At 50.9% G+C, this 17,010-nt stretch overlaps 1 protein-coding gene across 1 annotated transcript in view; it reads left to right on the top strand.

Moving 5' to 3' along the window:
- TMEM266 (transmembrane protein 266) overlaps positions 1-17,010 on the top strand; it is a 66,058-nt gene that overhangs the window by 16,260 nt on the left and 32,788 nt on the right. Inside the window, exons 4-7 of the mRNA XM_029952273.1 lie at positions 1,684-1,921; positions 2,385-2,458; positions 15,368-15,424; positions 16,565-16,703. Coding sequence (XP_029808133.1) covers positions 1,684-1,921; positions 2,385-2,458; positions 15,368-15,424; positions 16,565-16,703 — 508 coding nt within the window. The remainder of the gene's footprint in view (positions 1-1,683; positions 1,922-2,384; positions 2,459-15,367; positions 15,425-16,564; positions 16,704-17,010) is intronic.

Raw genomic sequence — 17,010 nt, 5'->3', positions numbered from 1 at the left:
TGTGAGGTGGCATGACTGATTTTATCTCATCTTATAGGCAAGGGAATTAAGATTTGGAGAAGTTAGAGACTTTCCCTCGGTAAGGGACTTCAAGCCACCGGGCCATTTAATGGCACGGCCAGTTTTTTTTTTTTTCCCCACCATAGTGTCTTGGTGTTCGTTCTACTCCTTTGTTTATGGGAGCCGGATGCACATGGCAGTCAATGGCTTGTCTGCTACCTCTTCTGGATGTCTCATGGCAACATGGCTGTTGGAGGCGCCCACTTCCCACCCCCGACCCTTGCAGATCCCTATTTGGCTCTCTGGGGAGAGTCAGGTGTCTTTACTCTTGGATACAGATGAGTGAGTGGTTTCCAGTAGATCTCCTGGATCCCCATATTTCCTCGATTCAGAAGGTGGACTATACAAGTGCAAATTTTAAAGAAGATGAAATAATTGGCCTGCAAGATTCTGCCCTTGGCAAAGTATGGGCAATGGGCAAATCAAACCCATTCAGTCATCTTAGACTTGTTTTCTCAAAGCCCCCAGTTCTTTTATTGGGGCCTCTGTATTCAGCATCCATCAAAGCTCTTTCTATGCCCTATGAGCCTTCCGTAGTCTCTAGAGAGGATGAACAGGGAGTACAGAGTTGCTTTTGTCATATAAGCTTCATTGGGTTTTGTGCAGCTGGTGGCCTCTTGGTTCCAAAGTATCTTCCAGCATAAAGTGACCAGCACTGATTTTACACTCAACCTGTCTTCAATTAAACCATGTTGTATACTTTCCCTCCCACTCATCCATATGTCTGCTTTTTATGAGGTCTTGGCCATAACAGAGTCTTTCTTTCCCTGTCGTAGGTTATACTTGGGGCCCTCGGCTGCTCAGGTTGTGACAAGGCATTGAGTAGAACTGAGAACCTGGCCGACACTGGAATTTTGCTTAAAATTAAGTATCCAGGAGATTGATTTTGGTGGGAGATCCAATAGCAGCTCATAAAAGGCATCTTAAATTCCATAAAACGCACAATCAGAGATTTATTGCTCTTCTAAAGCAAACCGTAAAATAAGGCACAGGAATTCATTTGAGAAATAATGGGGAGAGATTTTATGTTTTCAGAATCATCTGGAGGTCTTTTCAGAGTCACACAGGCCTCAGACTCTCTGTTCCCACTAGTATTCATGTGGCCTGAGATGGAAAGAATCCACGGTGCCTCCAGGCCCCAGTTTCTAACGGTTGGTCATGTTGGCCCAATACCAGCTGGAGCCTGGTGCTACAGCCTCTCTCCCCCAGATATGCTCCGGGACCTGGTTTCTGCCCACTCTCTGATCCCAGAGCTTTGGAGGAGGCTGTGGGTTACTCTCTTTCAGGCCATTCTTCCCCACTGAGGCCAAGGGTACTTTCCTTTAACCCCAGGGGATTCTGAGCTGCATGCTAAGCATGCCTGGCCAGAGCCCAGCAAAGAAGCAATGTAGGCCCACTGCTCTGCCTGGCTGTCTTTTAGGCCTGACTTCTGGAAAGCATCCTCTCCCATCCATTCTCCATCGGACTCCACCTCACTTTTGTCCTGGGCCCCAGAACCCTGCTTTTGGCCTCACTACCTGATAAACTATGCCCTGCTTAGACTCAGAAGCTGGCCATGGTTCCCGTATTGTATAGGGGTCTTCCAGAGATAGCGCCTAAACTCTAAGGATTGTCTGGTGGAAGGTGGGCTGGGAGCTTTCAGGGGCTGATGGCTTTCCCCACTTCACTCTGGAGTCTGGAGGGCGATTGGAGCAACTTGGAAGCATGGCAGACCCCAGCATTCAGGTTGAGCTGCTGCATTCAGGAGGTGACATTCCCCCGTACCAGGCCTGGCTCCCTCTTCCAGGCCTTAACCCTAGCCTTACCCCAAACACCCTGGCCAGCATGGCCATCTCTACACTCAGGGTTTTCACAGTGAAAAGTAAGCTCACCTTGAGTCCCACTCATAGTGCCCAGAGCTTTGGCTGTGAATTGTGGTAGGGATTTCTGAAAGCTCAGGTAGACTTGACTGAAGCTGCATACCCACCTCTGAAAGCCACAGATGTCTTCCTAAGCCCCCCTCTGGAGGGCTGTTTCTGGGAGGATGGCTATAGTTCAAAGCCCACAGAGCTGATGGGACTGAGCTGGAATTCTGAGGCATGGCCTATGGGGGACAGCCAGAGGGGGGAGCAGCACCACTGGCCCCCCGCACCGTCCTACCACCTCCATCACAGACACCACTTAAAGCTGCCCTTGATGTTCTCTGGCCTGATTCTGTCTGGATCTAAATGTTCACATGAGTGGGCCCCGGGCTCCCAGAGGTCTGCCTCCATGCTGTGAAGGTCCTTTATCAATGCACCTAACTCCTTGCGCCTAAAATTGGCCTACTGTTGTGTTCATTGCAGTTTCCAGCGCATTCCAGTTTGCTGGCATAATTCACTGGATCAGTCTGGTCATTCTCTCTGTGTTCTTCTCAGAGGTAGGTAAAGACTGGGGCCCTGGGACTTCTTTAGGGCAACTCCTGCCCTGGAAAGACCAAGCTTTATTCTCTAAACATTGACTGGCTTCCAGCCCACTGCTAGCGCACGAGGCTGCAAAGAGGGAGAAACAGTACAGGGAGCTGAGCTCTATGCTAGGGAATGGCACTGGAGGGACAACTGTCGACCCCTCCAGGGAGGCCTGGGACCCAGCAGGTGACTCCTGCATGGAATCCCAGAGGATGGGCAGGTGTTGTCCAAATAAGGGGCGGACAATGACATTTATGAAGGTGAGACTGAGTAGGACATAGCTGAGGAAGAGGAAATGGTCATGCTTCCAGTAAGGAGCAGGCAGGAGGCTGGGCTGATGCCTGAGGGGCCTGGAGGTGGTGAGAGCAGTTTGGAAGCTGCCCCTCGGGGCTCAGGCCTGCAGAGGGCAGATAGGATGGAGTTGCATGCCTGGCTACTGGACTTGAGTGGGTGCTGCAGGCCTGTGAGGTCTGGCTAGACGGAGAGCTACTCCCTTGGTATGCGTAGAGGGACACATGAATGGAGTGGTGGGATCAGAGGTGAGAGGCATACTCTCATTGCTCACATCAGCCAATATAGCCCAAGTCAGTATCTCTGTGTTTGAGGTAAGAAGGACAAAGCTCCTGGGGCCTCGTGGGCACTGGGTTTAGTGCCAGCTGGTAGCCCAGGATGGGACTGAAATATGTGGGAAAGCGGATTCCAGCACATTGCTCTGCCTTTACACGGGTGCATGACACGTCTTTTGAGCAGTTCCCAGACTGTCACAGTGATACCCTGGCCTGCATTTCATTGCTGTTGGCTTGGGCCTGCTGCAGGCAGGGTCTCCCAGGGCGACTGACAAGGCTGGGCTTAGTCTTGTGAGCAGTGGCGGGTCATTGAGGGACTGGAGAGTTGCATGTGGAAATCCGGTTCTTCCCAAGAGAGCAGAAGGCTAGTCAGCAGCTGGTCACTGCCTGTCTCCACCCATGTGCCCTACCTCCACTGCCACAGGTCCACATTAGCTCACGCAGAGCCCCCATGGGGCATTTCAGCGACAGGCATGGGGAGAGTGGCAGTGAAAAAAAGACAAAGAGCCTATTAGGAAGATGCATGCACACACCAACACACACACACACACACACACACACACACACACACACACACACACACACACACCAGTGGGTGCTGCTACCCTGTGGGTCTCGGAGCACAGCAGAGCCTTGAAGGGAAGGATTAAGTGGGAGAGGAACTTCATGAGTGAAGGTATGGAAGTTCAGAATATTTTGAGACTGATCAGGAAACCCAGGGAGGTAAGAATACCAAGGTCCTCTTGTGGGCCAGCTGGGGCCCTATATAATGGCCCTCAGTATCCTCCAAAAATCAGGGGAGGGCTGGGCCTCAGGCCTTCAGTCCAGAATCCTGAGTCTGTGAGGGGTGTGGTGGGGCTGGGCAGCAGGCATTCCAAGCACAGAATGTCCTCTTCCCAGGCCTTGACTCCTGCAGCCCACGGAGTTGGCAGGCAAGCCTGGGCCTAACCTCTGACTCTGGGGGCATATTCCGACACTGCCGCTCCCGGGAAGTGTCCCAAGCGGCTCGCTGAGACCACTGCCCTGGAGGTACCTCAGCGCTCCCTAAACAGTGCCCGCTTCCTGGCCGGCTACCCTTCAAGGGTCTTGCCCTCCACAGTTCCCTGGCCTTCACTCACGGTGATTCCCTCCCACAAACACATGGGCCAAGGCCAGATGTCTCCTTGCTGCAAATCTCAGAAAATGTGTCATGTGTCTGTGACTGCCAACAAAAATGTTTAATCAGTTGTTGCGGTTCTTCCATCTATCCCTCCACTTTGGCTTTATTGCCTTTGCAGAATTTATTACCCAGCGTGAATTTGGCATTCCCTTCCTGTCACTGCCGGAGACAAGCCACCTGAAACAGATAAGCCCCTGTGCAGAGGAATCTCAGCCACAAACTCCCCACTCACTCCCATACACACACCCAGAGGGGGATGGGCCTCAGCTGGAGGAGAATGACTGTGCCCCTGACCTTGGACCTTGTCGAAGACAGGGTTGGGTGGGGATGTAACAAGGTGGTAAGGGATGAGTAACAGGTGGAGCAACAGAGGGTTAGCATGAGAGTAACAGGAGTAACGGGAGAGACCTGTCTCCCTAGCACGCCCTGCTCAGCATAACACGGGGGCTGGGACAGTGATCTCATGATGAGGCAGCCCAACTCATTAGCCTGGGCTCTCACATGTCCTGGAGTGCCCAGAAGAACCAAGCATCAGAAGGGCCTAGAACAGCCTCATAGATGTCCCCCTAGCCTGTTCTCCCGAGATTTTGGAGTTGTGAGACTGGGACACCTCCAGTAAGAAGGGCCAGGGAAGCCAGTGTCCCTCAGCAGTGCACCACGCCAGTGTATTTGCTTCCTGAAAATGTCAGTTGTGCCCTTTAAAAAACCACATGGATGAGGAGAGCAGCCTGGGGTCACACAGCCATTTCTGGCCAAAACTGGGCCCAGGTGTCTGGGCTCCTAATCTGGTCTATCACTGCTGCATCCTTCTGTGGCCCTGGTGCCAGCAGGCTATAAAGGGACTGAGAATCTGGGAGAAGGGTCACGGCCAGGAGCTGAGAAAGAAGTCCAACCCTGCAGTGCATTTGACCCCAGACCCAGCACGACTGGTGCACCCTCCTCTAGAGTGACGTGTACATCACTCCTTCAAGGCCGGGTGGGTAACACTTGCTCAGGAAATACCTGGAGACATGGCTGTGGGCCACGGGTGGTGGTCACTCCAGGACTCCAAGCCTGGCTGTCCTTAATGAGTGGGTGTTCATTCACAGAAAAATTCCACAAAGATTTGACCCAAAGGGCTCCTGATGCCATGATACCTTTTGACTTGTTCAGAGCAATACTCCACTCCTTGTCTCCACTGAGCTTTAGAACAACCCAGAATGTGGGTGTGACATTTAACAAGTTGGAACAGTGAGGCCTGGAGAGGAGTGGAAAGCTGCCCAGGGTCTGCAGGAGCGACAGACTAGAAGGTGGGTGTGCCAGTGCCCCACCCATCCTTTGCCCATCTCAGTACTCTGAGGGCTCCTTCAGGGAAGATGTGTTCTGTGAAGGCCCCAGAGGACAGATCTAGACTCAAAGAAGGGAAGCGTGAGGCTGGTTTGGGCTCAGTTTAAGAACATCTATTCAAACAGGCTGTGCTATTTTCCAGTGAGACAGATGCTTCTCAAAGTGGTGAGAGTGAGTCTCTCTTAGTCAAGCAGACTGTGCGGAGTCCCAAGGTGACCAAGGTGAAAGTGGGTGCCTTTGAACTTTCCTGGGCCCTGATATTCACTGTGCTTCCAGATGACTCTGCAGCATCCAAGAATGGGCAGAGCCTTTGGGATCCAGACGGAGAGTTGTACAAATGGTGTTTACAAAAGCACAGGCCACCCCACCCTTGGCTAACACCAGGACTGGCCAGCTACATGCAACCAGGGGGCCCAGCTGCTTCTCTTCCAGAGACTGCACAAGGGCTTGGGGCCTGGCCAGACTGGGCCACCCTGCAGCAGGGCTCCAGTGCAGGCCACGAGCTGTTGGCCCTGTCCCCTAGTGCTGGGTGTGGGGGGATCTGGAGAGGCTCAGCTCCTTTCCTGGGAGAAGAGAAAGCTGACCAATGGCTGGCCCTCTAGATAGGAGTCTCGAGGCAGTGGTGGCAACAGCTGCTTCTTCCTTCTCCTCCTCCTCTTATTTTTTTTAATGTTTTATTTTTATTTTTGATAGAGAGAGACAGATCATGAGAGGGGGAGGGGCAGAGAGAGAAGGAGACACAGAACTGGAAGCAGGCTCCAGGCTCTGAGCTAGCTGTCAGCACAGAGCCTGACGCGGGGCTCAAACCCATGAATGTGAGATCTGACCTGAGCCGAAGCCAGAGACCCAACCGACTGAGCCACCCAGGCGCCCCTCCTCCTCCTCTTATTTTATCGAGGTAAAGTTTACATAACATGGGGCTTGAACCCACGAACTGTGAAATCATGATCTGAACTGAAATCAGGAGTCAGACACTTAACTGACTGAGCCACCCAGGTGCCCCTACATAACATAACTCTTTAACCAGTGTTGTACATGACCTCTTTCTAGTTCCAAAGCATTTTCCTCAACTCTCAAGGAGGCTCCAAACCCATTACACAGTCACTCCCCATTCTGCCTTTACCCAACCTCTGCTTTCTGTGTCTGTGAACTGAACTATTCAGGATATTTCATGTAAATGGAATCGCAAGATACATGATCTTTTATACCGGTTGATCAAGCCTTCTTAGGGCCACCTCCTCTCCCAACGCAGCGTCTCAGTCTTGAAGGAGCGTGGCTGTGTGCCAGGTGTGCCAATGCCAAACCGAACTGAGCCAGGGCAAATCAGCCACCCCAAGAGTCTGGATTCACGAGGGGGTCCTCCTTCTACCTGCTGCTTCCTGCCAGAGGATGAGCCTCAGTCACCACATGGAAGGCAAGAGGGCGGTAGAATGCTTTATGCTGAGAGATGCAGATACATCTTTCAGGCAAGTCACCACCTCTCTCTATGCCTTGGCTTCCCCCATCTTTGACTTGAGGGAATTGGAGCTGTCCTAGGGCTGCCTTCTTGACCCCACCTGGGGTCAAGCCACTGTTCGCCATTAGGGGAGAGTGTAATTTCTCTCTCCCTTTTCAAGTTCCAGAGAGGTGGAGGGAATTCAGGGTTCCAGACCTGCCTCACCCCCAGCCACGGGAGCCTCTGCCCATTCTGCCACTTCTGACTTCCCGTATCCCATCTGTAACATCAACAGTGGCTACTCTGCCACCTCACAGGAAAAGCCTGATAGGATTATGAATGTGCCTTAAACAGACTGAAGAGAAAGAAGAGCCCAGAGCAGTGGACTTCTCGAGGGACCAGACTATATTTAGAAGGTACAATCCCACCATCCCCAGTCTGTGCCTCCTGCCTCTGTTGGGCTGGCACTAGAGCAAGTCTCCAGTGACTCGTTGCTGCTTTTTTAGCACTGCCAGGAGCCCTTTGTCCTCACACCCATCCAGGCTGCACCAGGCACTGTACAGAGATAAAAAGCCAGTGCCACTATGCAGGGTCATGTCAACGCAAAAGGAGGTAACTCACTATAGATCTGTTCATGTGTTGTGACACTTTCCTGGAAGATGGCAGCCAAATGTCTCATTAGTAAAGTGAGTGTATTATAACCAATTTCCAGTAGATAGAAGTGCCATAGGGTCAAGAACCTCCCCATTTGCATGGAGGAACCACATAAGCTAGTAGCGGCACTATCAAACTGTGTACTTAATTTGGAAATGCCTGGGACTGTGATTTCTCCCTGGAAGGACTGCTCCACTTGCCACTGCTTCTCTGAGACCTTCCCTTTCTTCAAGGCTCAAGCTAGGTCCCTCCTCCTTCACCTCTTTAAGGCATCCTGTCCTGACCAGCCCATGTGGACCTTCCCTACTCTGAGCCGAGCCCATTGTTATTTCGCTCCCTTGGGCACAGGCTTTGCCTCCACTTCTCCTGTGAGCAGTGGGACAGGAGCCTTAGTATATTCTGTCTCCCCTGATCACCTGGCATGGGATTGGGCATCTAACACTCATCACCGAAGGAGAAATTTGAGAAATTATTCTTCAAAAATCTCATTTCCATTTTTTCATTTGCTATGATCTTAGGGAGCATGAAAGTTGAATACAGAGATGAGTTTTCTAGATACGTTGGAATGTACTAACTACTTTAGATAGTGTCAAGCTCACTGCTGTTGGAAGTGTGCAGGATCAGGCTGGATTATTCACTCATTGGGCTACTAGACATTCTTTTTTTTTTTTCTGTTGAGAGAGAGAGACCAAGGGAGTGGGGCAAAGAGAGAGAATCCCAAGCAGGCTGTGCACTGTCAGCACAGAGCCCACCTTGGGACTCAGTTCCATGAACCACAAGATCATGACCTGATCAAGATCAAAATTCAGTGCTTAATCAATTGAATGACCCAGGCGTACCTTACTGCATTCTTAGCAATAACCAGTCTGGGCAGGAGGGGAGAGCTGGAATAATACTTTTAATTCCTGGAGGAGATACCTAGTAGAAAAGAAGCATGTCCCCCTGACCCATGGCCTCAGAAGCCAACTGGGACCTCATTCCAGGCCATCAGGGTAACATTTGGAAAGAGCTAGGAGGCCACCAGATAGAGAATACACAGGTTGGGTCCCTGGTGACTTCTCATGCCTCATCTACATTAGTGTAAGCACTGAGGCTCTATCCAATCACAAAATAATATTTTTTTGAAATAATCTTCATGTTTACAAGGATAATTCTGGCTATTGTAGAAAATTAAGAAAGTATAAACAAGCCAAAAGAAGAAAATAAAAATCACCCATATTCTCATCACCCACAGACAACCACTGTTAATTTTATGCCCATTGAACTTTTTTCAATGGTCCAGTCAGGTTGACATGTAAAATTAACCATCATCCCTCCTAATACAGAGGGACTTGATAAATGGGAGCTCTTACTTATTTATTCGTTCAATAGCCAGCATTTCTAAGTGACTCTCTGATGCACTGTAGGTGGTGCTGGGGTGTAAAGGGGTACACTGATAATCAAGACACAGGCTCAGCTTCAGGGTGTTTATAGTCGGCTAGGAAGCAAACGTGCATATTGAGAGAGCCAGGAAAGGAACTTAAGTTCAAGCTTAAAGCAGTCATGGAAGACCTTAGAGGGGAAGCAATCTGCCTGCAGATGTGTGAGCTCTCGGGTGGGTGAGATAGAAGAACTTCAGGCAGCGGTCACAAACTGCACAAGGGACAACTGTGAGCCAACACTACTTGTCTGATTGTTGACTATGGCAGTGGAGGCGGTGAGACGTCCTGGGAACCCAGGCAAGGGCAGGTCACAAAGGCCCCTCAGTGTCTTGCTCAGTAGTTGGGGTCTTGATCCAAAGGCAGTGTGGAGACCCCAGAGGCCTTTAGGCAGAAGAGGGGCATGATGGAGCATGACAGAAATCACCCCGACAGCTGGGTTTGGAGGAAGTGGGAAGACTGGAATTTAGAGACCATGTAGGAGGCGTGGCTCAGCTGTGCAGGGTTAAAGGTTTGAACCAGAAAAGTGGGAGTGGAGATGGAGGAAGGGACAGGCTGGGGAGCAATTAAAGAGCTATCCTTGGCGGGACTTGGGAATTGATCATCACTCGTGGCCAGGAGTTGGGAGGGAGTGCGGCAGTGGAGAAGACAAGACAAAGAGGGGGCAGTGATGTAGTTTGCCAAGCTGGAACTGCAGCAGGAGGAGGTCTGAGCGAGACACGTGGACTTAGAGGGCTTCAAGGTATTGGTGAGATTGCAGCCAAGGGTATGATTGTCCAGGGATGTGGGGAGGAAAAAGAGAAGAAACTGGAGCCCTGGCAAACAATTTTGATGTGGAGGGAGGAAAAGAAGCTTGTAAAGTTGACCGAGAAAATGTAGCCAGGGCAGTGGGAGAATGCAGAGCATGCGGCACCCTGAAAAGGAAAGAGGAGTCCTTGAGGAGCAGGGATGTGTTCAGTGCCCCACACACTGCCAGCCTAAGTTAGATCCATTGCAGGACATTATCCATGAGATCTGGCAATGAGCGGTCATCAGTAACCAAGGTGTGACTGCTTCTACCGCTATGGTTGGTTCATGTCAGATTACAGTAGGTTAAGTGGAGATGCCCCTTCAAAACCTGGGAAAAGAGAGACAGAGAGGACAATGGCTTAAAGGAGACAGGCAGTCAATGAAGGATTTTTTTTAGAATGGAGGAAACTAAGAAGATCTCTAGGCTGAGAGGAAGTTCTGGAACTCAACTTTGTACACCTCTGTGTCTCAATCTTGCCTCCTCACCACAGGGTGGGCACAGAGAGCACACAACCAGTGTTTGAAGGACTGATATTTGGTTATGTGGTCTGCCTACCCTACAGGCCTTGTACCCATTCTTTTAAGGGAACCTCCTGCCAAAATGAACCCAGCACCAGGGACATTTGAGCCCATGTCCCCTGGAGGTATTGGCTATTGCATGTGGTTGGGGGCCCACATTTAGATGCCTAGGGAAGAGGCCATCCTCCTGGGGAGGGGGCTGCTTCTGGCTCACTGTGCTCCATCGCCACGGATTTTGAGGGTGTGTGGATGGAGGAGTGAAGCTCGTCCCTCTAATCCTGTTTTGTCAGTGCCTAAGCCTAGGAGGCACCATTGTGCTGCCCTACTATCACCCCTCAACCTGCACTTGTTACCCAGAAAACCTGTCTTCTGCACACCAATTCAGGAGTGCTTTCAGCCCCTCTGAAGTTTTCTCACATTTCTTACTTTTTCCTTGTAAGTGGAATGTGGATTCCATGTCGTCTTCTTCTTGCTGCTCTAGTTTAACCTGGGGCTGGGGGTTATATGGAGCAGGGAGCCAGCAGCTCTCTTTACAGGGAAAATTTGCCGAAGAGTAGATCTGCTCCTTGAAGAAGTGCTTGGGGTAGCCCCCTGCACCTAGTACGAACCATGGGTATTTAGGCCAGCCTGCATGCCACTCCCTCACTTTGGCTAGCTGCAGAGTTGCGGGGACACTGGCACAGGGCCAGGCGTGCACTGCCCCCTTCTCGCCCGCTGGTGGGCCTGGTTTCAAGATGGCTCTGCAGAGAGCAAGGGTGCCAGCCCCACTCGGCTCACGAAGCAGTGAACTAGGATCTCCCTCTGCCTAGAAAATGAGTATGTTTTAAAATTTTTGCATAGAGGCATCTTATAGACAAGCAGTGCTTCTACCTGTATCCCCCAAGGTTCCCAAACCCTAGGAGCTCATCAGACCCCATTCCAGGGAGAGAAGCTGAGTCTCCTAAATGTGGGACTTGGACCTCAGCAGGAGGGGCAGGAGGTCTTGCTGCTACCTGACAAAGACAGGGCGTGGAGCAGATGCAAGGTCTTCACTCTGCCCTCCTGCTACCTGAAGCCTGAATCCCTTCTCTGGGAAGACATGAGGGGTGTCCTTCCAGAAAGGGCTTTCTGAGGGAAAAGATAAGGGTACTTGTGTGGGAGGAAGAGGGACTTGAGGACCGAAAGGTTTATCTGTTTCTCCCTGAGCCTGTTTCTGCATCTGAAAGATGGCACAAGAGCTGAACTTAAAGTAAATACTCACACAACGCTATCCATGAGATTTTGCTAAGACTTGGGCCTATCTCACATGTCAGAGCATCATCTCCTGAAGGCAAGCTTGGAACGAAGAAGGCTGAAAACTCTGAGTCCTGGGTGGGAAAGAGGCAGCCGAACCTGAGGATTTTGGTTCCCTTGGGCCTTTGCAGTGCTTGGGGGCAGGATTGCAGGACCAAGGGTTCTGGGGGTGGGAGTGGGTGATAAAGTATCCCCTCCTCATTGCTCTGCACTTGTCTTACCCCATGGAGCTTCCTGGCAGCCTGGGGACGTAGGCAGCAGGGGGTGCTTGTCAGCCTTGTCCCAGTGTCACATGGTCAGTAAGGGATGGTCAGAACCAGAAAGAGGGTCAGACTTCTGACTCCTAATATAATGCTCTTTCTCCTTGTTGCCTCAGGGCATGCAGCCTCCCTGTTTTCACTCAGGGTGTCACTTTATACATCCCTGTGGCTCTAGTGGGCGCCTTAGGGAAGTTTGTTAAAAAGGCATATTCTTGGGCCCTGCACCCAGAGATTCTGATATCTGGATCTCCATGAGACCCCAGGAATCTGCACTGTAGACAAACCCCCAGATGCTGCTGAAGCAGGGTGTCCTTGCCCACATGTTGAGAAACACATCCATTGCTGAATTAGTCAGCCCTTGGCAGGGCAGTGTGGCCAGTTCCCTGTCTCCATGGATGAGGGATCTCAGCAAAGCACACTGCAGGGGAGAGCCACCAGGTGGGGTGTTTCAGAGCTGGGTTCTCATTCTAGCTTTGACTCTGACTTGGAGCAGCTGTCTTCAGGCCACCATTTCCCCATCTACAGCAGGAGGCTGGACCAGGAGGCGTTTCCACGGCCCTCTCCACAGCTGCCTATGGCTGTTCTGTTTCCATGGGCTGGGTTAGGAGGGAAAGGCTCCCCCCGGTGGAGGGTGAGCTGAGCCAGGCCTCGGAGGATGGATCCCATGTCAAGGGGCCATCCTGGAGGGAGGCAGGTAGCCCGTGCTCCAGCTGTTTGCTTGTTTATATGGCGCTACCTCAGTCATCCACCCATTAAACTCCCATCTCTTCCTGGAGCACAGGGCTCCGTGTGTGCTGCCTGCCCATCCCCTCATGGGGGTTTCTGGCTGAGTATCATGCCTGGTCAACTCCCTCTTCCTCCCCCAACCCCATACCTCCTGGGCTGCTGCCTTGTTTATAAAGAAATGAGATGATTCCTTTTATATGAGGTTCCCAGAGTAGTGAGGCTCAGAGACAGAAAGGAGAATGGTGGTTGACAGGGGTGGTGGGAAGCGGGGGAGGGGAGTTAGTGTTCCATGGAAATGATGAAACACTTCTGGAGATGGATGGTTGTGATGGTTGCGTGACAATGTGAATGTACTTAATGCTACAGTACACTTTTAGAAATAGTTAAAATGGTAAAATTCATGTCCTCTGTATTTTACCACAATCTTGAAACAGAAAATAGAAGGAGGAGAAGCAGCAGCAGGAGAAGTCCTATTTGGACCAGGCCCCCATTCTCCCCTGTCCTGGCCTGGACTTTTTGCCTTGAAGCCTCACAGTTGGGAATTTGGAGTGGATGTGTCTGGTGTAACATTTCAGAGGAGAAAAACACCAAATTTCAATGTCAGCACACGTTCCATGGGATGAACAGCAACAAAAGAAATCAGGCCCATGTGTGGTGTTCTTACACCACTTCAGTATACCATGCAGCATCAAAAACTTCTGAGTCCAGATGCCAGCTCACCACCCAATGTCTGAGTGACCCTAGGCAGCTTCCTTAACTTCTCTGAGCTTCAGCTTCCCTCTCTGCAAAGTGAGAATAACATGTGAGGAGGGCTGGCCCCATGGTCTGGCACCTGTTGGTATAGAGTAAATGGCAAAGGTTAGTTTCATAAAGAATTGGAAGCTTCATATCCTATAATTCATCTTACTGGAAGAAACTGAGGCTCAGAGAGGGGATTTGACTTGCCCAAGGCTACGCAACCAGCCTGTTACCGAGCTGTGACTTCAGGGTATCTTGGACCTCAACCCAGATTTCTCTCCACTCACTTGGAGCAGTCTTGCAATGAAGCATGGGTCCTCTTATCCGGACATCAGGAAGCCATGTAGGAATGGATATCAGGCTGCTACATGACCCTCTCTGTTCTCAGAGATGCCTCCTGCATTCCCACCTACTCATGCCTTTATGGAAATCAAAATAGTCTTTTATAAGGAAGAGGGGAATTTTATCAGCCAAGCCTTTTTGTGGCATGTGTGTGGGTGGAGATCCACGGGCTTCCTGTAGCCTTGTTGAGTTCAGGTGGCTGGTTTTGTACTGCAGCATGTGGGAGAAGGGACTCCACCTGGTGTGAATTACTGTGGATTAGTCATCTTGGTTTAAGGAAGGGCCTACAGACAAATGTACCAGTGATGTGAGACCAACTTTGAAATATTCTCTTTGGAGGAAGATGTACTGTTGGTGAGGAAGCCTCTCCTGAAGGCAGCAGCATCAGAATGAATTACTGAGGGTTTTAAGAAATTAGTCATTCTTTCGGGTGTTTGTTCATTTACTCAAACTATATAGTCATCCAGTATCTTCTCTATGTCAGGGGTTTGGGATAATGGAGAGAAATCAGTGTCTCTTGAGCCTTGGTGAAGTAATCACTACAAGATATGATAAAGTGCAGTGGGGAGTTATTGGTGTTCCAAGTTCTACGGGAATGCCAAGGAACTGAGCCTGGGGAATGTGGAAGAACTTCACAGAGGTGGCATTCGAGCAGAAGACCAGAAGGACAAGAAGGTCTTTTCTAGGCAGAGAAGGGAAATGGCCCTGGTGGTTAGCACATAGGCTAAGCTGCTCTAACAAGAAAATGGAAAACACAGGGGCTTCAACAACGCAGGGTTCATTTCTCTCTCACAGAAGGATGGGTTGAGTGAAGAGTTAAGGCAGACATGGTGGTGTGGGGCTGGTGGGGACCCTGGATGCTTCTATCTTGTTGCCCCGCCCTCCCTACCTGAAGATGGCTCACTACTATCCCTATACTACCACATTCCAGTCTTTGGGGAGAGGGAAAGAGGAGAAGGAACCTCATGCCTTACAGGGATCTTTGGCTAGGTAGCCATGCTAATTATCCAATTATTCTCTAAGAAAGAGAGAAGAGGGGCACTTGGGTGGCTCAGTCAGTTGAGCATCCAACTCTTGATTTTGGCTCAGGTCATGATCCCAGGGTCATGGGATGGATCCCCACATCAGGCTCTGCACAGGGCATGGAGCCAGCCTGAGATTCTCTCTCTCCCTATGCCCCTCTCCCCCACTTTATCTCTCTAAAATAAAAAGAGAGAGAGAGAGAAAGAGAAGAGATTGTAGGGGAGAGGCGTGAACAGGCAGTCTGCCACATGCAAAGACAAGGCAAAAGAGGAAAGAGCTTGCATATTTGTAGATTTGTGGCATGACAGTAGTGCAGGAGATGACTCTGGAGAGGGAGAGAGGCTTGAGTGTTGTTTCAAAGGACCCAGGTATATTCTGTATGTCCTGGGGCACTGCAGGATAGTTGAGCAAGGGCAGCTGCTGGGGAGGGGTTGCACGAATTGTGAGGTAACAGACTGGGGTCGAGGCACTGCAGTGTGGTGGAGAGGGCATGTGGGCTGAGAAACACTCAGCAGATGATGAAGACAGTTCCCATTACTGAATAAGGAGGCAGAGCCCTGCCCTGAATCTCAGCTCTGGAATCTTCTCAGTAGGGGAAGGAGCAGGGGCTGGAGAGCAGTAAGCATAACCTCTTCTCTCATTTCCTCTCCTCAGACTGTTCTGCGGATTATAGTACTTGGCATCTGGGATTACATCGAAAACAAAATAGAGGTAAAGGCCATTGTCTACCCACAACCCCTACACTTAGCCTTCCTGGAAGCTAGAAAGTGCCACTGTCCCACTCACCTTGCGGTGGGAGCATCAGAAAGGCCCTGTCCTCCCACACCAGATGCAATGTGGGAGTCCCTGTGGCTGTGCTGTTGGGAGTTAGGGGACAGGCCGACTGAAAAAGTTCCTAGCAAAGGAAGTCTAAAACTTCTCCTTGAAAAACTGCAAAATTTGAAAAAAATCTTGAATCATTTGGAAAAACTGTGAAATGTATTTTCAGACAAGTAAGTCCTAAAATGGCCCAGTGGTCAGAGAGCTGGGCGGGAAACCATACAGGCACTCCCCAGCCTGTGTCCCTGTGAGCATCCAGCCACTCCATGTCACGTAGCAGGTGGGGTGCTGTGGGTGGAGGCCGTTTGAGGCACCCAGGAAGCCTGGCTGCCATTGGGGGTTTTATGTACTTAGGACAAGGCCAAGTGGTCAGTGTCTGCTGCCCACTCTTTCCTCACCCCCCCTCCTACTCCACACCCACATTTTAGCTTCTTTGGGCCTAATGTTGGGAGCAAACATAGAGGCCTGGCCTGTGGAAGTCACAGATAAATGCCAAGCTGGAACAGGCAGATGGAAGGTCAGAGCCCAAGGCTGCATCACCTGTGCTGGGCCCCCTTCTGTCTTACCCCTGTCTCCGTGCGCAGTAAGAGACTCAGCACCGGAGAGAAATGAGATAAGAGCTCTGGGATCTTGCTACCCAAGGAGAAAGGTCATGCTTCAGCCCCCACTGCCAGTGAGGGCTTCAGCAAGGCTAGAACAGGAACTCTGGAATGTGGAATGCAGGCCCCATCCCAACAAGAGACAAGATGCTGGGAAAAGATGCTGCAAGCAACCCAAGGCCATCTGAACAAAGGCCGGGGATGGGCTGAGGTCTCTAAGAGGAAGGAGTACTCAGGGTCATGTCTGTGAGTAGGGAGGTCCCTAAAGACTGAGGCAGAGAGGTTCCAGAGAGGCAGCTATGGATAGGGGTGACCTTCTGATATGGGAACAGATCTCCTGGAGAAACTGGCCAGCACCAGATGCTTTGCTTGACCTGCTTCTGGGACATTCAGGAAGGTGGCCCAGGGCACTGAAATTCAATTCCTCTCACAGGTGTTTGACGGGGCCGTGATCATCCTGTCCTTGGCCCCAATGGTGGCATCCACCGTGGCCAATGGGCCCAGGAGCCCTTGGGATGCCATCAGCCTCATTATCATGCTCCGGATCTGGCGGGTGAAGAGGGTCATTGATGGTGAGTGGTCCAAATGGGTCGGCAGAGCTGGCAGGGTGGTAGGTGGCTGCTATAGAATGTGGAGCTATCAACTAAGAGAGGAGAGAGACAATGTGATATGGGATGGGAGGGAGGGATGTCCCCGCCAGCTTCAAGGATTGGAGGATGGAAACTTGGTAATAGAGAGACTGAGCCTGTCACTGCTCATTCAATGTCATGTGTTCAAGAACCACACACACTGGCCAGATTGTCACATGCAGACATTTGAGCATTCATTCCCACATAACTTCATTGTATGTCTGGATGGCCAGCCCTTCACGTGAGAGCT

This window comes from Suricata suricatta, chromosome 9 (genome assembly GCF_006229205.1).
Source record: "Suricata suricatta isolate VVHF042 chromosome 9, meerkat_22Aug2017_6uvM2_HiC, whole genome shotgun sequence".
Classification (NCBI taxonomy): Eukaryota; Metazoa; Chordata; class Mammalia; order Carnivora; family Herpestidae; genus Suricata; species Suricata suricatta.
This window is presented reverse-complemented; position numbering and strand designations above follow the sequence as displayed.